The following is a 23,299-nucleotide window of genomic DNA, read 5'->3' on the forward strand; positions in this document are numbered from 1 at the left end:
TGCCTTGAATTCAAACAGCAACTTCGAGCTGATGACAACTATTGTATTAATACCGGAGGCTATATAAAATCATTTCAATGCAAAGCACATTAATGAAAGTATAGATGCAAACTACATCATCTGTGAAACTGCTTCAAACAAAGCACTCCAGTCGTAATCTATCATTTTACTATTAGTCTCCATGTTTACAGACAGTTAAAGTTGTCAACATAAATCATCAAGGTCACAGAATTCTAAAGCCCTATGAGGATCATTTGTTCAAATGTATTACAAAAATCGTAATGTGCTACAGTATTCATTCACAGTGCAAGAGGAAAGTTATCTTTGTAATCTGGAACTCTAAAAAAACCCAAAGACACATACAGGAACCTCCCCCACTGAAGATTACTTTCTAACAATTGATAAAATTAAATATACAAAGCAATAACATTTGAATTGTTACATACTTTCATTCTATGTATTTAAATAAATAAAGATACCTGACCTTTTACAGATTTATTGGTATTGCATGTATTAATTACAAAGTTACCTCCCTCAAACATATTAAAGGTCAAAAGACAACCTGGATAGCTTATGTTTTATAATTGTGATAAAAATAGAATTCTAAGCTTTTGAAATGCAATGGAGAAATAAAAGGTATTTAAACACACTATTGATGGGGTAAATGCAATGCAATCCGAAGTATGAGATTTAGAACCAGTTATCTGCTGACAGATGATAGAATTGAGAACCCCTCTAACCCTATGATTTTTCTAGGCTATCTTCATTAAACCAAGAGTCTTATCACCATAATTTGAGGCATTAAATATCTGTATGTCAAATTCAACTTTGTCAGGAGAAACATGGAGCCCTAACCTCCCATTTTAGCAGTTAGAAGGCCTTTGTATAATTTCTATAAAGTACTTGCAATTGTAAAGATTACACACATCTATTCTGGGAACAATTTGAGATATGAGGTTTTTAAAATATTTTAAAGTAATTTCAGTTGGTCATATTTGCATCAATTTGTGCTTTACACCTAAATTAGTTTTTACCATTTAAAACATTCATTATATATGTAATTCTGTTTATTAATTAGCTAATAAAGAGAAAATGTTTAATGGAATATCCCATTTATTCATATATCAAATCTGTTTTCAAATAAGCCCCTTCCCTTTCTCAGTGCACAGCTGAACACTAACATTTTTGCTATTACTAAAGAGAAAACACATTCTATTATGTAAGAGTTGTTGTGGGCTTGGGGCAGGAGAGGGGAAAGACAAAAGTAAAATAAAATGGTTTAGCATGGATATGTCTACTAGGAACTGAGTTAAGACAAACCATTTTCCTTCTGATGCTGCCTGACCTTGATGTACAAGGACAGCTGTACTTATGTACTATTCCACAAAGTCCCTGACCCTTTTTATTTAATTTTGCCAGTCTGAATTTATCAAGGATTCTAGTGCAAGTTACATGTTCTCTCGTACATTACAAGACTACCTAATTTATTTTCTGAAGTCATTTCTCTAATTAAGGTATGGAAAACTTAGGGTATGTCTACACTGGAAATTCAAAGCGCTGCCATGGGAACGCTCCTGCGGCAGCGCTTTGAAGTGTGAGTGTGGTTGCGCACGAGCGCTGGGAAAGAGCTCTCCCAGCACTTGTGGTAATCAACCTCCACAAGGGGATTAACTCTGAGCACTGGGAGCCTGTCTACACTAGCACTTTAAAGTGCTCAGACTTGCTGTGCTCAGGGGGGTGATTTTTCACACCCCTGAGCCAGCAAGTTAGAGCGCTATAAAATGTAAGTGTAGACAAGCCCTTATACTCCAAGTATTTACTAAAGTATCTGAAGAAAAATGTCAGAGACCAAGCTATAGTGTATCAGATTCTCCTTTTGAACTACATACATACACACACAAGTCTTATCTGAGCACTGGATCACTTTATTCACAGACGTGCCCCGGCTAGTGGGGGGGAGGGACCGCTGCACCGCCTGCCAGGAGGGCTCCACGCCGCTCCGGTCGGCGGGGAGGGAAGGACGCGGGCTGCCCTGGCGGGCTTGCTACAGACCTGGCACCGGCTGGGGCAGACTGAGTGCGCAGCCCGCTCCCAGGAGGGCACTCTCCTCCTCTGCGCCGCTGCCCCCTACAGATCGGAAAAAAAAAGCGGCTGTGCCGCTTTAGAATTGGGTGGCATGCTGCCCCGTAGAATCTGCCGCCCCAAGGACGAGCTTGCTTGGCTGATGCCTGGAGCTGGCCCTGGCCAGCAGCAGTGGATAAGTAAGGGTGGCATTATCTCAACCCGCCTACAATAACCTGGTGACCCATCCCCACAACCCTCTTTTGATCAGGACCCCTACAGTTACAACACTGAAATTTCAGATTTAAATATCTGAAATCATGAAATATATGATTTTTAAAATATTATGTCCAAGAAATTGACCAAAATGGACCATGAATTTGGTAGGGATCTAGGCACTATGCAAATGACAAAAAGGAGAATATAATGGTGCCATACGTCTAATGAAACCTGTTGCAATATTTGCATATAATGTATACAATATTTAGAACTATTCTGTATCTTTTAAAAAAGAAACTACTGTTCCTAGATTACTACTTAACTATAACAACGAGTCCAGTGGCACCTTAAAGACTAACAGATTTATTTGGGCATAAACTTTCGTGGGTAAAAAACCCCACTTCTTCATTTCTTCAGATGCATCTGAAGAAGTGGGGTTTTTTACCCACGAAAGTTTATGCCCAAATAAATCTGTTAGTCTTTAAGGTGCCACTGGACTCCTCGTTGTTTTTGTGGATACAGACTAACACAGTTACCCCTCTGATACTCAACTATGATGCTTATAAGTAGTAATGTATACTAGCATGCATTTGTTAGGTATTTCAAACTATACCCAAATGTACACTTATGTATAGTTTTCCTAATCACAGCTGCAGACAAGCACTTTAGGAGGGGGAAAATGCCTAATTTTATAGTAAGGCGCTGTTATTGGAATTCAAGAACAACAAACAAAAAACTGTTTAGTAGATAGAATATAGGCAGAACAAAGTTTGCCTATAGCCAGCCTAAGGTGCAAATTCCCTTAACTGACACCTACTTACCACACTAGTGGACTCAATATAACAGGACAGACTGGTGAGCTGCCAATAAAGTATTTATGCTACAACTGTCCTTGTAGAATACATCTGTCATCTGCTTCAGCCAAAGCTATAAACACAGCATAGTAAAGGTTTTAAGTTCAATACTTCAGGATGCTGGGTATCCTCATAACCCTGTGCTGTCAACAGGAATTTAAAGTGCTTAGCATCACGATGGAAGCACTCAGCATTTCACAGGATCAGCCATTCCCCCCCCCCCTTCAACTGAAGAGTCTCATCTAACTTCATAAAGGTTATGTTCCCAGTAACTATAACATCAAATATTGCAGGTTTATCAAGATTGCACTGAAAGAGTTAAACAGAATGTGCTAATCCAACTCCCACTCAGTTCAATCATTTTAGATGTTCCTTTTCTTAATGCTAACTACTTTCCCTACACCTCACCATTTATCACACCACTTGAAATACTGAGTACTGATTAAGGAAATGTCTAAACTTAATTTGATCAACTGGTCTTCAAATATCAACTGTAAAATCATTCTGGAAACAGAATTTCACAGCAAACAAACCATTACCTATAGACCTCAATCACAGTGCAGACAACAATTTTCACGTCTGACCAAGAAGAATACAGATACCAGGGAAGTCATTTTGAAAACATATGCTAGACAGTGTATAATACCAACACAATGACGCAGTCATTTTCAGGAGGCCCTGTCTTTCCATAAAACGAAAAGCTTCCTCTTACAGTGTCTCACATATTTGCACTACTTCCACCAAATCACCATACTGTCACTCCCTCAGTGTTTTGGTTCATATGGCATTGATGCAGAAAGCTATCAGCCTACCTAATTATTTTGTAAATCTGGTTGGTAATTTAGGGGGTTTTGCTTGACAACGGACTGCTGTTGGACAATCAGGTGCCTACATGAATTCATGTAACATATCTCAATTTTCTTTAACCTGCTCTTTCACTATTTTGGCTTATGTTTCTTTCTTCTTGTTGTTAATATTCGTCATTAGCCATTTTAGTGAAGACTAAAAAGACGGAAGCAAAATAGGTTTTAAGCACTTCATCCTCCTTGATATCAATTAGCTCTCCTTCCCTGCTAAGTACACTTTTCATCTTTCTTTTGCTTCTAATGTATATAAAGAAGCTCATTACCTTTCATGTTGCTTGCTAGGTGTAACTCATTTCGTGCCTTAACCTCTCTCTGTTATATTTACAACACAAAGGTTACTTACCAGAAACATTTGTTCTTTGAGAGTCACAATTGTATTCCCACTTGTGAGATATGGCTTCCCTGGCATCATGTCTGTTGGGACTGGGGGGTACTGCATGAAAAGTTTCATGTAAGGGTGACATCTTTGCTTTACTCTATGTAATGGAGTGCATACACACAAATTCACAGTGCCCCAATAGTCTACATGACTCCAAAGTAGTGGGGAAGGTAGGCAGGTAGAATGAATACACACAACTCTCACAGTACAGTTACGTGTACACAATCTTGGAATTCCTCTGCATATTCCCACTTCGTGGGAGATTAGGAAGCATGCCTCATCAAGTTGACAGGAGGTTAGGGGTCCTTACCCAGGGGTGGCAGGTTTGTAGAAATTTTGGTGGTGCCCAGAACCCACCCCCACCCAAACTCTGCCCCCCCCCCAAACGCCCAAGGCTCTCGGAGGGAGTTTGGGTGGGGGAGAAGGTGGTCTGGGGTGCAGGCCCTAGGCTGGGGCAGGGGATTGGGGTGCAGGCTCTGGGAGGGAGTTTGGGGATAGGAGGGGGTGCAGGGGTGAGGGCTGTGGGGTGTGGCTGCAGATGAGGGTGTGGGAGGGACTCAGGGCAAGAGTAGGGATGTAGGGGGTGAGGGCTCTGTCGGGCTGGGAATGAGGGGTTTGGGGTGTGGGAGGGGCTCAGGGAGAGAGGAGGAGTGTGGGGGGTGACGGCTCTGTCTGGGGCTGGGGGGTTTGGGGTGTTAGAGAGGTTCAGGGCTGGGGCAGAGGGTTGGAGTGCAGGGGGATGAAGGCTCTGGCTGGGACTGGGAATAAGGTGTTTGGGGTGTGGGAGGGGCTCAGGCCTAGAGTAGAGGGTTGAGGGTGCGGTGGGGGGTAAAAGCTCTGGTTGGGGTGTGGGCTCTGGGGTGGGGCAGGGCTGGGGAGGAGTTTGCGGTGCAGGCAGGCTGCTCCGGGACAGGGGCCAGAGAGAATGACTCCCCACAGCCCTTTCCCTGCCAGCAGCAGCGAGCTCTGGGGGAGGAGCCTCCCTTTCCCGCCCCCCCAGCAGCACACTCACCCCCACCACTGTCACTGCATGTGCTCCTAGGGCCTCTCTCAGGTCCAGGAATCTCCCTTGCCTCCCCCGTGGTGGGTGCCGGGGGATGCTGCGTGTGCCTCCTCCCCTGCTGTTGCCCCTGACTGTAGCCTCACTGTGGGTGAGGGATGGGGCTGCCTCCTTGCCCAGCATGGGGCAGGAGCGGTGACTGCAGGCAGGGGGGGAGGGGGAGGGAAGAGGGGGCCCTGTGCTGCTGGAGGGTCCCGCCAGAAAAGGGAAGGGTCTGAGGTGGAAGGGCAGGCTCAGAGTCAGTCTGCCCTGGCAGTCGAGATGAGGGGCACTAGGACCCTGCAGCAGCAGTTGCTACAGGGAGGCAGCATGGAGCTGCAGGGAAGAGACAGTGACTCTCTGCTCCGGGGCCCAGGAAGGCAAGAGGGGGCCGGGGGACACTCGAGGGAGGCACGGGGGGGCGGCAGGTGCGGCGGAGGGGGACGGACACCCGGCCCCAAATATTGGTGGAGCTGGGTTCTGAATATTGCTGGTGCCCGGGCACCACGTGGGAATATAACTCGTCGCCTATGTCCTTAACTTATGTGAACTATAGCACCATTCTCCTGCACTCTGTCAGCACATAAAGCCAAGTCCAAAGAACAGTGCTTGGTAAAGGTGTGCACTGAAGTCCAAGACGCTGGTCTGCAAATCCCCATCACGGGAGTATGCCTAGGCATACCACAATGCTTGCCACAGCTCTTGTTGAGTGAGCCTTTAAAACAGGAGACACTGATTTCCTAGTTAAGATGTAGCAATGTTGCATACATCTTCTAATCCAACATGAAAGATTGCTTGGTAATGAATTTTCCCTGGCATTTCCTCCAATATGCTACAAACACGTGATTGGATTTTCTGAATGGCTTGGTGCTTTCAAGTAAAAACAGAGAGCCCTCTTTCTTTTGGAGTACAGAAACCAGTTTCACCTGTGGGAATAGGATTTTGGGGAAGGACAAACACTGAGACAGCTAGAAATCTGACATCACCTTTGGCAAGAAGCTGGGATGGGGCCTAATTGTGATTTTGTCCATGTGGACAACAATATACGGTTGGGTGGTCATCAGAAAACTAAACTCACCCTCCTAGAATATGTCATTGCTGTCAGTAAAGCCATATTGATTGATAGATACTTGAGAGGCTTGAGCAAGAAGCTCATAAGGAGAGTTCACTGGCTCCATTAGGAAAAGCTTTAGATCCCATAAAGACATGGGCTCCCTAATGGGGCACCTGCATTTACCATACTCGTAAGGAAATTGGAGATTGCAGGAACAGAGAAGATGGGTTTGTCATGAGCAGATATTACTGCCTTATGGACCTTTAGGAAGGCAATACCTAAGCCCGGAGACTATATTTTGCCACTCCAGGTACCCAGCTCAGGGTGGAAGGAGTCTTTTACTAGAGGCCCAAATAATAAAAAGTCTCCACTTTTGTTTACAGCATTTCAGGGTGGAGCCTTTCCTTGATTGAACTAACTTTCAGAAAGCAGAAAAAAAATTCCACATTAGTCAACAGTTTTGTAGCTGAGACCTGGCCTGACATGAGTAATTAACACATAGAGGGAGGCCTCATTTCTTGTAGAATAGAATTAGTGAGGTAAACAGATCATTAGGCTGAAAACAGAACATTCCTGCTAAATAAGACAAGTAAATAGGTCAGTAGGCTAAAAAGGCAATGTCTGAGCCAGATAAGAGGGAGAACACCCAGGGAACCATTTACTACAAACAAGATAACAATGGACAAGATAAATTAGGAATGTAGAGATTAGGTACAGAGTAGGTCCAGCTTGGACAATACAAAGACACAGCATGCTGTAAAGGGACTGGTTCCTACAAAGTAACCAAGACAATCCCAAAATGTGTGATGCCATGTAATGTGTAAGTAAGTTTGCTATGCAGCTTTGGGTGTGTGGTACACCCTATACCTAACCCCCATGAGCAGCGGGTGAACCCCAGGCTTGGGGAGGCTAGCCCCCGGCCCTAACCATTCCTTCTGCCCGAGGCTACTGACTCCTGCTGGAACCCAGAGTCCCGCCTCCTTCCAGAAGCCAGCCCCCACATCCCACCTCAGGCCGCCCGAGCACCCCCAGCCCCAGAGCGCCAGGCAGATGAGCTGGGGGTGAGCAGGCAGCATGGCCCCCCTCCCCCAGCCCCAGAGCACAGGCCGGTCCCCATTAGACTGCAGCCCCAGCCTGGGGCCCTGGCAATGGGGGGGCAGGAAGAAGAGCGTCCTCTCCTCCCCCCCCCCCCCCCCCAGTACAGCCTGGGAAGCAGGAAGGAGCCTGAGGGCGGAGCATGGGCGGGGCCACACAAAGCTGTTTGGGGAGGCACAGCCTCCCCGTTTTCAATACTTGCCACCCATGCCTACCCTCTATGCTTGAATCTGATCAACTCAGCGTAGCTTTGCTGTATGCCAAATAAAGATATCCAAGTGACAAAATCTGGAGTTGAACTGAGCTTTTTGGATTCCTGAGAACTGGAGGATGAAGTGTTCTTGTCTAGTTGTAGGAGGTGTTCTGAATAAGCAGATTGGAAAAGGTCTTGGAGGGAACCCCAGCAAGGTTATCTTCCAGGATACAAGGTGGAGCATCGCTGGTTTGGGATGCAGAATCCTCCCTTGCTCTTGAGGCATTAGACCTGGTGATAAGTGTAGCCGATACAGTGCAGCTGCAAGGTATCTGGATATCAGTGCTGACACGGTCACACTGGGACTATAGTACAATGATGGCTCTGTTCACCTGATCCTCATTATGACTCTAGGTATCGTGGGAATGGGATAAAGACCACATAGAAGATGTTGGCTCCAGTCCCTCAAAAACATCTGAGAACAAACCTTTGTCCAGACATGCTGCAAAACTGGATATTTAGTGTTTTGATCAGACAAACAAAAAGGTCTGTTACTGGATGGCCTCATCTGGAAAATGGTTTTCTGGCCACAGCTGGCTTTCAAAGACCACTCACGTTGATCCTGAGACCAACTTCACAAGCAAGTCTGCCGCCATGTTTTTCTCCTCAGCAAGGTAAAGAGCTACTGCATGGATTTAATTTGGGATGCACATCCATAGTTCTTCACTTTCACAAATAGGAATGTTCCTCTCTCTCTCAGCTGGCCACGTAATTCATGGCCAGCCATGGCGTTGTCTGTGAACACCTGTACTACATGATGCTGCAGGACCAGGCAAAGAGACATTGAGGGCCCATGGTCCTGCCTAAAGCTCCAATAGGTTGATAAGAAATCTGAACTACTAGGTGTTCCAGAGGCCATGTACTTGGCGGTCTAGAGAATGTACCAACCCAGATTGGAAGCATTGGTGTTGATTGCGATGGTAATGGAGGGAGAGTAAAAGGGCATATCCCTCTAAATGAGAATGTCCCAGTTTTCCCATCAGGAAAGCAGTTGGAACACTTTAGGAGAGATGGTCAGTCTCCTTTGATAGCGAATGTTCTGTGTGTAGTCATCTGTCACTCTATGCTGAAAGAGACTGTGATATAGGTCAGAGGCCATTAGGCCTAACGGTCATAGGAAAAAAATGCATGGGCTGTACAGATTTTTCCAGACAGTAATCAGGGAGCCTCAAATTTTCAAACCTCTCTGTTCTGGAAGAAAGGCTCTGACCTGAATGTAATCCAGAACCACTCCGATGAAGATGAACCTTTAAGACAGTTGAAGGGTGGATTTCTCCCAGCTGATTAACAGTCCAAAATCTGGAGAGGCTGCACAAGCAATGGATCACTGTCGAGGTCCTTTTGAGAGTTCCTTCATAGAAGCTGGTCATCCAGGTATGTGTAGACATCTGAAGTGTGCGGCAACCAGACTGAGGCACTTGGTGAAGATTCAGGGGGCCTATGAACTAGCCAAAAGGATGCAAACTTTGACAGGGTCTTTTGCCCACAAAGAACATAAAGTACTTGATGCCACATAAAAGCAAGCATCCTTTAAACTGCATACCAATCTCTCTGGGATAACATGTTAGTTTACAAGGCCAGAAGGGACCACTGATTATTTAATCAGACCGCTTGTATAACACATGCCATGGAAGGAAGGGACAGTCTCCAAGAGTAAGCATCATGAACTTGAATTCTTATGTACCAATTGAGGTTTTGAATTCCAGGAAGGGTCTCAGACTGTCGCTCTTCTTAGGCATCAGAAAATAAAAGCCTTGCCCGTAGTGCTGCCTTAATGATTCTTTTCTTGAGATGGCATCCAGTACCTAGCCAATGAAAGTAACCATCTACCAAGCACTACAGAAGAAAGAGATGAGGTCTCACAGTCAGAGTTCAAGGCCAGAAGAATTGACTAGATCATCTATTCTGACCTTCTGTACATTATAGGTCATTAAGTTGCACCCAGTTACTGCCGTATTCAGTCCAATATTCTAGATTAGAGTGAAGAAATATAGCGCTCAGGGGGTCTAAACTATTGTGTGCCAAGGACGAAACAGGAGGGGCCAATGTGCACCAATGCCTGAGGACCCTGTAGTGGCAGGGAATTGATTTAGTGAGATATACCCAGATAATCCTAGCAAGCAGCCTGTATTTCAAATGGCAAAGGAAGGGAAAAATACCTCAAAGTCCCAGCCAATCTAACCTGGGGGAAATTCCTTCCCAACCCTGAATATGGCAGTCTAATCCTGAGCATGTGAGCAAGACAAAACAGCCAAGCATTGAGGAAAAATTCTCCTTACTACCTCAGAGTACTAGCTCACCAAATCTGGTGTCCATCTCCAGGCATGACCATCTTGGATGTTTCAGAGGAAGCAGAAAACCCCAAAGCATGAGATTTAAAAAAAGAGACAGGACCACAAGAGACACCCTGGGCTTCCAACTCCAGTCACCACAGGCAACCCCACCATACAACCCCACTTAAATTTATCAAGCTGCACCTTAAAATAGTTAGGTTATTTGCCCTCACTACTGCTATTGGGAGGCTGGTCCAGAAGTTTATTCCTCCGATGGTTAGAAACCTTCTTCTACATTTCAAAAGGGATGAGGAACTGAAATTATGGCACATATCTGGACAGCAGTGTCAAAAAACTGCTATTTGGGAGCCAATACCGAAGTTTGTGTGGATGAGTGGAGAGAATCCTGCTCCTGTATTTCGGAGGTCATTTGCCAGTAGAAAGTTTAGGAGGTGACCAATATCGCCTCTGCATTGCATCCCTTAGCCAGGCAAGGGAGGCAGTGTTTGGAAGTGGAAATAAATGTAGCAGAACCACCTTTGTGTTGACAAAGAAGAGGACAGATAATACTAGGGAGGAGGTAATGGCTCAGATCCTCAGATGCCTTTCTATTTTTCACTGTGTGATCACATGATCTCAGCCTAAAAGACCCTCCTGTTGCTATTGTCCTGAGGCAGCAGCACAAGAACACTAAACTAACCTACAGTATACTGAAAGCTAACTACTTAAAAGGAAAGATTAAGCTAGATGAAGGGAAAGCCTAGCTCAAGGACATGAATGCGAGTTCAATTTACATTCTGTGGAAGCTGTGAAAAAACTGAGGGAAGAGAGAGTGACTCCTTTATATTCATTGGCAAAAAAGCTATATTGCAGAGTTCAGGTTGCTTAGTGGTATGTCGTCCCCTTGCAGAACACCGAGTTAAGCAAAAGTCAAATTTCGGAATACTAAGAAATGCATACTTAAGGTTGCCCATGCAACCTTAACTCTCTCTTCCTTTAACAATGCTCCAATATGCCCCATTAACACTCATACCTTTATTCTGCCAACCCCACAGTTGCTGAAATATACAAGCTCTTCACCCCCTTTTACAATCCATTCAGTCTCATGCAGAGGTGCTGACTTCCTAATGTGCCAGGGGATGCTTGACTCTCACTCCACCCCGGGTCACCCACACACACCACGTCTTCCTGCCCCTCCCCCCCGCCCAAGTGCACTCCGCCCTTGCTCGTCCCGTCAGTACCTCCTGCACGCTGCTAAACAGATGATCCGCAGTGGGCAGGAGGCGCTGAAGTGGGAGGGGAGAAGCTGATCAGTGGGGCTGCCAGCGGGCGGGAGGTGCTGGAGGGAGGGTGAAAACTTTATTGTATTCTCAGCCTCTATAGATGGTTCCGAAGAAACAAGCTATGGAGAATGAGGGAGTTACATGCATTTTTTATATATAATACACATGCACACACGTTTACCTGCGTGATATTATCCTGCCTGGCTGCATAGAGGAGGCTGCAAAGGGGAAGTTAACAGGAAATAAAACAATGGCAAATACAAAGGACTATGACAGAGAATGCTAATGATAAACAATGGGGAATGCATTATGTGGGAAATAACCCCCAGTCTGTCACCCCACTAGAAGGGCAACATTTACTCTTCCTAGGCCAAACTTATGACCAAAGGGTATACCGAAAACCTTAAAGATGCCAGGATAGGCAGGAAGGGAGGGCGAATGGGTTGTCAGCTTGCTGACCAACACACAGGGAGAGAGAGAAGCCGCAGCAGGACAGTCTGCTTCACCAAGCCCGAGATAGAGGGGAGGGGAACTCAAAACCTTACAAAGACAGATTAAGGTGTAGGTAAGAACCATGTGTATAGGTCTTTTATTGTTTTTTTTCTTTTGCTCTGTGTGCTATGTTCCTTTGGGTGACGGAACAAATAATACTTTGTTTTGAAGAAGCTGTCTGAGTCAATCAGCTACTGTCACAGGGTCCCAAAGTGAAAAGACTCATGGAGCAAACCCAGGCCTGTTCTACACTATGGGGTTAGGTCGAATTTAGCCGCATTAGGTCGATTTAAAAATGAATGCGTCCACACAACCAACCCCGTTCCGTCGACCTAAAGGGCTCTTAAAATCGACTTCTGTACTCCTCCCTGATGAGGGGAGTAGCACTAAAATCAACTTTGCTGGGTCGAATTTGGGGTAGTGCGGATGCAAATCGACGGTATTGGCCTCTGGGAGCTATCCCAGAGTGCTCCATTGTGACCGCTCTAGACAGCACTTTGAACTCCGATGCACTAGCCAGGCACACAGGAAAAGCCCTGGGAACTTCTGAATTTCATATCCTGTTTGGTCAGCATGGCGAACTCAGCAGCACAGATGACCATACAGTCCCCCCAGAATTGTAGAGCATAGAATGTTTCTACGTTCCCCCTATCAACTCCGTCCCTGAGGTTATCGCAGCTTGGAAGGCGGGAAAAAAACACACTCGCGATGACATGATTTCCGAGCTCATGCAGTCTTCCCGCACTGATAGGGCACATCTTAATGCATGGAGGCATTCAGTGGCAGAGGCCAGGAAATAATTAAGTGAGCGTTAAGAGCAGACGCGATGCTGAGGCTAATGGGGGAGCAAACGGACACGATGAAGCGTCTGTTAGAGCTGCAGGAAAGCCAACAAGAGCACAGACCCCCGCTGCATCCACTGTATAACCGCCTACCCTCCTCCCCATGTTCCATAGCCTCCACACCCAGACGCCCAAGAACGCTGGGGGGAGGGGGAGGGAGGGAGGGAGAAGGCTCTGGGCACCCAGCCACTCCACTCCATAGGATGGGCCAAGCAACAGAAGGCTGTCATTCAAACAGTTTGATTTTTAGTATGGCTACAATAAGCAATGTGGCCTTGTCCTTCCCTCCTCCCCCACCCCACCCGGGCTACCTTGTCCATTATCTCAATTTTTTTTTTAAATTAAGGAAGAAAGAATGCATTGTTTCAAAACAATAGTCACTTTATTTCGAAGGTGGTTGGCTTACAGGGAATTAAAATCAACAAAGGGGGCGGGTTTGCATCAAGGAGAAACACACACAACTGTCACACCAAAGCCTGGCCAGTCATGAAACTGGTTTTCAAAGCCTCTCTGATGTGCAGCACACCTTGCTGTGCTCTTCTAATCGCCCTGGTGTCTGGCTGCTCAAAATCGGACGCCAGGCGATTTGCCTCAACCTCCCACCCAGCAATAAACATCTCCCCCCTTACTCTCACAGATATTATGAAACACACGGCAAGCAGCAATAACAGTGGGGATGTTGGTTGCGCTGAGGTCTGACCAACAGCGCCAGCGAGCTTTTAGACGTCCAAAGGCACATTCTACCACCATTCTGCCCTTCTCAGCCTATAGTTAAACTGCACCTTACTATTGTCCAGGCTTCATGAATGGATCCCCTGAGCTAGTCGCTGGGGAGCAGGAGAGCAGAGTTGGAGGGGAAGTGATGGAGCCATACACCATGCCCTGGAGGTAGCCAAGCTACATGTCCAACGAGGACGGTTACCAGTCCTACTGCACCGTCTGCTGCCAGCAGCACCCAGGAGGACCAGTACAGATCCCCCGAGCTCATCGCTGGGGAGCAGGAGAGCAGAGTTGCAGTGGAAGCAGTGGATGATGACAGTTAGCAGTCCTACAGCACCGTCTGCTGCAAAGGCAAGGAGCTGCTGCTGTGTAGCAATGCCAGCTGCTGCAGGTGCTTCTGTGTCTAATGCTTGGAGGTCCGGGTAGGGCAAGGTACCTCAGCCAAGGCAAAACAGCAAGAGCCCTGGAGCTGTTACATGAAGTGCTATGTGGTGTTACAGCACTGACCGGACTAGAATGTACAGCTGCAAGACTTCTTCACCAGCGACAAAGGACAGGAATATGATGCATGTAAAATCTAAAAAGGCCCACACATTTCCCAGAGTCACTACCCTTGATAACAAAATGTCAATGATTGCATTGGCTACTTGGATCACAGCAGCACCCACAGTAGACTTGCCCATTGGAATTCTGGGTTAAGCTCCCAATGCCTGATGGGGCCAAAACATTGTCACGGGTGGTTTTGGGTACATGTCATCAGTGGCCCCTCCCACCGTGAAAGCAACAGCAGACAATCGTTTCACGCCTTTTTTCCTGGGTTACCCATGCAGACGCCATACCACGGCAGGCATGGAGCCTGCTCAGCTCACCGTCACCGCTGCTGTTGTGGGCAAGTCTACTGTGGGGGCTGCTGTGTTCCTACCAAGAGACAGCTTTAGTCAAGAAGATGTTTAAGAGAGCAATACTTGACTTATATAGACCTGCAACAGTAATCTTATACATGTGCCTTTAATATGTATGTTGCAATAGTAGTAGCAACTCCTTCACAAATTTACTGAAAATTGAAGGGATGTCGTACAAAACACTACCTTCTTCTCAAATGTTGGAATTCATAGTTTGAAGTGTGGACTAAGGAATTTCTCCGAGATGCAAAAATAAGAAACAGACTATCTTGATTTATATTATTCATGAGCACAGCTCACTCCATTTGAAATACCACTATAAACATAAAAAGGTACATTTCTTCACATTGACATCCACATCTCATACTTCCCTATCACAGATACTTTAATAAGAATTTCCAAGAGAGTCAGAAATTGTTCTGCAAAACTCAATTTTGGCTAAAATTGCCTGAAATGTTTCCCTGATAAGTTATCAATATCAAGAAAATAAATTTAAACCTTCAGTCTGTAAAGTGGTGTTGACTATGTTCTACATAGTCTATGTTACTGAATTGACACATTTTAAAATTTAATCTGGTATTCTCTCTCCTCTCCTTTGCATCCTTTCACGTGCAGTGGAGAGGAAACAGGGGAAAAGGCCCAGAAATGAGTGTATTGAGGAGAAAAGGCAGGTTAGTGGCCTTCTCACACAAGATTGAAGAGGTCATTCTGATTTTTGGGAACCCATCCTTGGGTTTCCCCTCTAACAGGGAATCATTTAGCCCTACCTTATATGAATGTTCTAGAAAAAGGCTTAAAGGTATATTACAAGCACTTAAAGAGTTAAACTTTTACTGAAAGTCAGACCAGGAGAAGTATGTAATCTGATAATTGTACCAACTTTCTTGAACTACTGTGATTGGATCCCCGGGGTTCAGCCTGGGACTGTGGGACCGCTCTGCCCCCTTAACTCTCCAGCCTGAACTCTCTCTCTCTCTCTCTCTCAATGCTTTGCTAGTGACAAACAGCAAATCCCTCCAGGCGCGGTTATCACTCAGCACAACCACATGTGGAGCCCCACACCCAGCTAAATTGCATGAATGCTCCCAGAGCCACTCATGACTCACACAGAGATAGGCACCAGCCAAATGCCCCCAGCTCCCAGCCTTGTACCTCAGGAATATACCATTTTGCACTGCTCAAGACCTTTTCTTGAGTAATGCAAGTTTATTAATTGGTTCACCACTTCATCAATGGAAAGTGGTTACACACCATCCTTTGTAAACCTGAGCAGATTTACCAAAACACTTTAGGCAAACTCACTGGTAAAGATAAACAGTAAAACAAAATCTATCTTTTGTAATCAATAAACTTAAGTGATTATAAGTGACAGGCAAAAAGTCAGAGTGGTTATCAAAATAAAATAAAATATAAGCATGCAATCTAAACCTTAACCCTTACCACACTAGATAGTATTTAAACCAAGCTATGTTCTCACCCAACTGGATCTTACAGTCTTTAGTATACAGTTTTGTCTCTTAAACCTGGGCTAGTCTCCTCTGTTGGAGTCTTCTGTTTTCTGAAAGTTCTTGTTGCTTTCAGCGTAGGTGGGGGGAGAAGGCAAATCATGGGGTCACTGGGCTTTGTTTTATACCCTTAGTCCCATGTGCTTAGAAAACACAAGTCCAGGCATGTCTGGTGGATATTACTGAGTCCCCAGGCAAGGTTGAGCAACTCCCCTGGTGTGGCCTTGTGCAAGTGAGTCATTGCATCATAGCTTCCTTGCTGGACAATGGCTATTCGACACCCTCCCAGGCGTTGGTTACTTTCCTTCCTGTTCTCCCTAGGGAGCTAATATCTGGCTGATTCCCCAACTTACAGCATGTTTTCGTGACAACCATACAATACAATCTCATAACTCCATATGTATTAAATGATATACATATTTAAATAGAACAATGACTTTCAGCAGATCACAACCTTTCTCCTGATACCTCACATGGCATGCTTTATATGCAATACCACAATTTTATATAAATGAGGAATAATGGGGATTACAGGGTGCTGCCCCAAGGTATAGAATGCCACAGCTACAATGTAGAGGAACTTGACAACAAGCAGATCCTTTTATTACCCCTTAGTGTCTCCCTGCTTTGCCTTTAATATGAAAGTATTTCCATCCAAGACTAATTTTTGATGAGAATTGCAAGTCAATATCAACAAAATAGCAATACAAGACAGAATTAACAAAGTGTGTGTAGAGGGATAGAGACTTACTGTGTAGGTGACAGCTGCCAACATTCCAATCAAGGTCAAGGAGCTAATGGAAAACGATAGGGCAGCCAAACCATCTGTAATATAAAAGTAGAGAAAAGCCTGCTGAAAATAAGACATGACCCAGAATGGAGAGTGGATTGTTTTCCTGAATTAAAATATATATATATATATATATATATATATATATATATATATATATATATATATATTCAACCTTAAATTAGATTAGCTAACATTTTAAATCAACCACAACAATTAGTTAAAACAGAAATGTTGTTAGTTTTTTAATTACATGCCAATCCAAGTAAAGCATATGAAAAAAGTCATAATATACATAAAACATGGGAGAAAACACGACATTTGAAAATTTAACAAATGAGTGATGAAGTCTAGCATTATTGGCAGAGTGGAAATGGGGGTTCTCGTGTCAATAGACTATAAAAAGTAAAATATAGCAGGGAGATTAAACCATGAGCAAGTTGTGCTTGATACCCTAGACGGGGAAGCCAGTGGAGGGATACAAAGAGAGGTGATGTGGTCAAAATGATCTATATAGCATGATTTTTTAGTGGATAAGCAACACAAGACTGCATTTGTCAAGGTTGGAGAAAACTCTCTCAAATTAACTCAAATTTATATAGTGTGTTAGAAAACATCTTGATAGTTTTGAATTAGTAATTTATATTCTTATGGGAAAGATTAATATGTCATTTTCTTTTAAAATACATACCAATTGGGACTCTAGCAACCATGTACATCAGATAAGAGCTATTCAATAAATCCATGCCCACAATCCTAACCATTACATTCTTATTTTGAATTCCTATCACCATTTTGCACAGGACCCAGAACAAACAGAATTCTCACTTTTTCTTCAGTGACAAACAGCAGTCATTTTACTTGAAAATGTCCCTTCAAAAACTTTAAGCAATCTACAAATCTGAGACCCAATATTTCATCCGCCATATAAAAATTATTTTTCCAGTAAAGGTAAAAAATGCACAAGTGAGAAAAATGTGTCTGATGCCATAGTCTCTAGACGTTGTTAGTCTTTCATCAGTTACCTTCATACACACTTCTGAACGGCATACTCAGTAACAGCATTACTTTCACTTTATTAGCAGCACTATGTACATGAGCTCAGATGGCCACCACCATCTATGTTTAAATATTCTCATTCTACATGTAGGCTTGAGGAAAAAACTGCAATTCTGTATTCCTTCCTATGAAAAACAGGATTTCTATTTCAGAAGTATCAAAGTTCTCTTCTCTTGCATAGCAGTCTTGTGATTACTTTTCTCTTTTTGGATTTTTTGTTTATACATAAACCCATTACATTAATTCAATAAAAGAACACATTTGGTCTAGAAGATGTGCTAAACCATAAGGTTCTAAAGAGAACATAACATACCCACAAAGTACTTGCTGAAACAAAATATAGGTACAGATATCCTATTTTAATATCCATCAAGAACAAGTACGCTTTAATGGTCTTCCAATCCTGAGCGATGGAACATTAGTAAAAATATATTAACGAATGCCAAAAAACCTGATAGCCGACCAGAAACTCTGCTGGCAAAAGCAGAGAAAAACTGCTGAAGTACATCTGTAACACTGGGTGGAAGGGGGAGCTGAGATCTAATCAAAGCCAGTGCCCCCTTGACCTAGAATTATGTAGGGGATTCTCCTATTCGGGGGGCACCATGGTCCATGTGGCCCCACCTGCTCCTGAGCCATCTGAGCTCAGGCACCCACAGAAGTTACTGGAGGAGCCAACCAGAAACTGAGCCAGCTGGAGCAGACAAAAGTAGCTTAAAGCAGGAGCCTGCAGACTCAGATGATGTCATCTGCATCCAACTAGTTTTTGAAAGCTTTTATTCTGGGTATCTTCCCCTCCGATGATTGCTTATTTGCTCCCTCAGTCTCTTAACTTCAACCTGACTCCACCTCACCTTTGTGCTCCTTTCCCTCCCTTACTCTCTCTCCTTTAATGTCCCCCTACCGAAAGCTTATGCCCAAATAAATCTATTAGTCTTTAAGGTGCCACTGGACTCCTCGTTGTTTGTGTGTTCATATTGCTCGAATCTTTATAGGTTAAATCCCTTCCCTCCCACCCTTTATCTTGTGATGCCCATGTAGCAGCTGTGACTGAAATTCTTTCCATTTGTACCTGGGAAGGAGTGTGACCTTCCTGATGTAGATTTGGGTACAGTTATCCACATCTTCCAGCTCAAGTTGAGACTAGTGTATGGAAGTAGGTGGGGCTATACCTTGAAAGCACCCAGAATCTAAAGTTTTAATAAAGCAGTAGCCACAGTCTGCACTAAATTGCAGGTCATATAGATGGCATGTTACTGTTACTCCACAATAGGGAATGGTGGATTATCAGACTCTGGATGGAGCTGAAAGTATTGGTTTTAAACTAGAGAGATTTAAGGTGTTTTAAGAACCTGGTTTTCTGACAAACTGCCTCTTTCACCTCCTCAGTTACTATCAGATGACAACAAGGAGTCTGGTGGCACCTTAAAGACTAACAGATTTATTTGGGCATAAGCTTTCGTGAGTAAAAACCTCACTTCTTCGGATGCATAGAGTGAAAGTTACAGATGCAGGCTGTAACTTTCACTCTATGCATCCGAAGAAGTGAGGTTTTTACTCACGAAAGCTTATGCCCAAATAAATCTGTTAGTCTTTAAGGTGCCACCAGACTCCTTGTTGTTTTTGTAGATACAGACTAACACGGCTACCCCCTGATACTTATCAGATGACATATGTCATAACTATAAAGGGAAGGGTAACAACTCTATAAAATCCCTCCTGGCCAGAGACACCAAAATCCTTTTACCTGTAAAGGGTTAAGAAGCTCAGGTAACCTGGCTGACACCTGACCCAAAGGACCAATAAGGGGACAAGATATTTTCAAATCTTGGTGGGGGAGGGGGGGGAGGCTTTTGTTTGTGTGCTCTTTGTTTTGGGGGTTGTTCACTCTTGGGACTAAGAGGGACCGGACATCAATCCATGCCCCCCAAATCTTTCTGAACAAGTCTCTCATATTTCAAACTTGTAAGTAACAGCCAGGCAAAGCGTGTTAGTTTTATCTTTGTTTTCTCAACTTGTAAATGTTCCTTTTGCTAGAGGGTTTACCTCTGTTTGCTGTAACTTTGAACCTAAGGCTAGAGGGGGTTCCTCTGGGCTCTTTGAATCTGATAAAGTTATTTTCCATCCTGATTTTACAGAGATTATTTTTTCCTTTTTCTTTAATTAAAATTCTTTTTAAGAACCTGATTGATTTTTCACTGTTTTAAGATCTAAGGTTTTTGGATCTGTGTTCACCAGGACTAATTGGTAAGGGTATACTCTCAAGCCTACCCAGAAAAAGGGGGGTAAGGACTTGGGGGGGGGGCAATTAGTCTCAAATCTGCCCAGGAAAGGGGGGTGAGAGACTTGGGAAATATTTGGGGAAAGGCAGAGTTCCAAATGGCTCTGTTAACCTAAGCTGGTAAATAAGCTTAGGGGGCTTTCATGCAGGTCCCCACATCGGTACCCTAGAGTTCAGAGCGGGGAAGGAACCTTGACATACTTTCTCAAAAGATGTCAGCCCCATATTTTAAAAGGAAGGAAGGTTTCTGGGACAGTGTTCTTCAGGAGGGTTCTTGAGCTTTTGGATTTCTTCTTCCCCTCTAGGTCCTTTGAAGCCTAAAAGTATTTTCTAGGCATGTTGAAAAGCTCATCTTTATTTCAGATATTTGGAGAGGAGATTCACTAACTAGTACGGTGGCAAAAGGCTGGGTTATTTTGTGGGCAAGTATTACATAGATTTTGTTGATTATTTGTAGTGTGTAATTTTAGTTTTTATAAATGTGAATTGTAAGAATTTTAGATTATGTCTCTGCTCTTACAATGTTATTATGATAGCTTTCAACTCCGTTATTTCCATTAATTAAACCTTTTAATGTAGACTGCATTTGTATATTAAGTTGGCAGAGCAAGCAAGTTGATAACACATGAAAATATTTTGGATAGAGGAGATTTAAAACAGGATGTACATTTATGGTAAAATCCCACTAAAGAAAATAGACATTTTTAAAACTGATTGAACAGGACCTTATATAGAAGAGAAATATGCTGCATTTTTCTAAACAAACTTTATATGGATATTATTGTTCTGAGTGTAGCATCATTTAGTGTCAAGTCAACCAGCAATACTACAACTACTATCAAAACCTCTTTCCAGCTTGTCAGTCTTATTTCTGTGGTAAGTCAAAGTTGTATGAAATTTGAAGTATTCCATTTTAGTTAAACAAAGTTAGTTGCTTTTTTTTTTAAATACTAGTAACAGCTACACAATTAAACATTCAGTACTAGTTCAGCTGCATCTGTTGTCAGCAACAGGAAATTTTCCTAGTGTAAAACAAACCAAGTATAAAATTGTACACACCCAAAGTCTTTTTTTAAAGCCATTTTTATGATCCCCTTCCACAAAAACACATTGTCTGTTTGTAATTCCCTATCACTCAGATTTGAAAACACCTAGCATATTAGAACGATGATTGATGCATTTCATTTCAGTATAATGTAAACCCTAAAATAAGTTACACTTCAGAACTTCTAGTAGCACTTTTAGAACTCCTTGTTCCTTGGTTTGCAAGCTAGCATTCTAGATTTTTTTAACACTTGTTTTGACATAAAGCAATCATCTGTAACTTAACAGAAAAATTCCATTATAAGAGTTGAAATTCCCTTGAACGTTTGGAGATTTCTCTGATGCAATACCGACAGTTTAAAAGCACAGTTCTACACTGAAGAGATTGTAAAAATGACACCTTCTTATTGAACATACACACTCACCTCCATCCATGGGGTACGTACTCAGAATCAACCCTCCTTTCTTTATTGGCCAAGGACCAAATTTTGCCTTGATTTAGGTCCTACAGTAACCTTTTGAATAACAAGTTTTTACTCTTATTAGCACTACAAGGCAAATATAGGAGAATGAGCTGGATTCTATTCTGGCTTGGTTTTTAGTCAACACAATGATTAACTGCAGAATCTTTACTGGTGAGGACGCATAAGCCATGAAAAAAAGTTTGAGTTCCAGGTTGTACACCGAATTTGCAGGCCTAGCAGTTCAAAAAACGTTACTACTTGTAAACACATCAGATATGGGGTGTGATGTATCACTCCATATGTGTTATGGAAATATGCTTATGAATATGACATAAGTAGAATATGCTTAACGCTAAATACCCCTTGTATGGTGTCATTAGAAAGCTTGTAATCTACCAAGTGTGTCCATCCTATTTGTTTGCACATATTATTTCTATATCTGGAGTTGGGAGAATAAGATATAAACTTGCATCACTGATGCAAACATATTAAGTGGAGGCCATTAAGGGTGCTCCAGAAACAATCAGTTGTAAATGGCCTTAGTTACTTGAAAGCCTTCGTATCTGTGGGCCAGTTCACTGGGACTGGAGACTAGGAGTCTTACAGTGACATGTGACCATGTCACCTGATAATGAAATCCATCTTAAACTGGTACTTCTCCGTTTAGAAGGAGGGATGCGGACCCAGAAAGACAAAAGATTCCTGCCTTGTGCCAAAGCTATAGAAGGGGGTGGAGCAGGACAAAGAGGCTGCCAGTCATGAGAAAACCCCTGCTTACTACTTGAGAGTCTGCTTGAACAAACAAGGACTGTACCAGGGGAAAGGGCTGGGCCCAGACTAGGAAGGAGTTTAGTCTGTGAAAGAAGCTTATTCAAACATCTGAGAGTGAGATATTACCTGTAATCAGTTTCTTAATGCATTAGGCTTAGACGTGCGTGTTTTTGCTTTATTTTGCTTGGTGACTTACTTTGTTCCGTCTGTTATTACTTGAAACCACTTAAACCCTACTTTTTATACTTAAGTGATTTTTTTTATTAATAAACCCAGAGTAAGTGATTAATACCTGAGGAAGCCAACAGCTGTGCATCCCTATCAGTGTTATAGAGGGCGGACAATTTACAAATTTACCCTGTATAAGCTTTATACAGAGTAAAACGAATTTATATTGGGTTTGGATCCCATTGGGAACTGGGTGTCTGGGTGCCGAAAACAGGTAACCTGCGGAGCTGTTTTCAGATAAGTCTTCAGCTTTGGGGGTGTGGACCAGACCCTGGGTCTGTGTTGCAGCAGGCTAGCATATCTGGCTCAACAAGACAGGGTTCTGGAAGTTCCAAGCTGGCAGGGAAAACAGGCTCAGAGGTAACTTCAGCACAACAGGTGACAGTCTCAAGGGGGTTTCTGTGACCAAACCCATCACATGGGATATAATTGCATACATCATAGAATCATGTGACTCGAGAGGTCATCTAGTTCAGTCCCCTACACTCATGGCAGGGTAAGTATTATCTAGACCAGTGGTTCTCAAACTTTAGTAACCCGAGGACACCCATTTTGATTTAAAATTTTGCCATGGACCCCCAAACCCCCAGCTCAGCCCCAAGCCATGTCCCCACTCCACCCCTTTCTCCAAGGCCCTGCCCACCCCTGCCCCTCCTTTTTCCACCCCCTCCCCTGAGCACCCCCATACCCACTCTCCCTTCCAGCGCCTCATGCATGCTGGGGAACAGGTGTTCCCCAGCATGCATGAGACGCTGGAAGGGAGGAGGAGGAGTTGAGGGAGGGAGGGGGGGAGGAATTGATCAGCGGGGCCCGCGGACTCCCTGG

At 43.7% G+C, this 23,299-nt stretch overlaps 1 protein-coding gene across 2 annotated transcripts in view; it reads right to left on the reverse strand.

Annotated features, from left to right (window-relative positions):
- Window positions 1-23,299, reverse strand: part of LMBRD1 (LMBR1 domain containing 1) — a 258,648-nt gene that overhangs the window by 131,609 nt on the left and 103,740 nt on the right. For both annotated transcript variants that reach the window (XM_065400966.1, XM_065400965.1), the window contains exon 7: window positions 16,589-16,662. In XM_065400966.1, the coding sequence (XP_065257038.1) occupies window positions 16,589-16,662 (74 nt within the window). The remainder of the gene's footprint in view (window positions 1-16,588; window positions 16,663-23,299) is intronic.

The sequence above is a fragment of the Emys orbicularis genome, chromosome 3, assembly GCF_028017835.1.
Source record: "Emys orbicularis isolate rEmyOrb1 chromosome 3, rEmyOrb1.hap1, whole genome shotgun sequence".
Classification (NCBI taxonomy): domain Eukaryota; kingdom Metazoa; phylum Chordata; order Testudines; family Emydidae; genus Emys; species Emys orbicularis.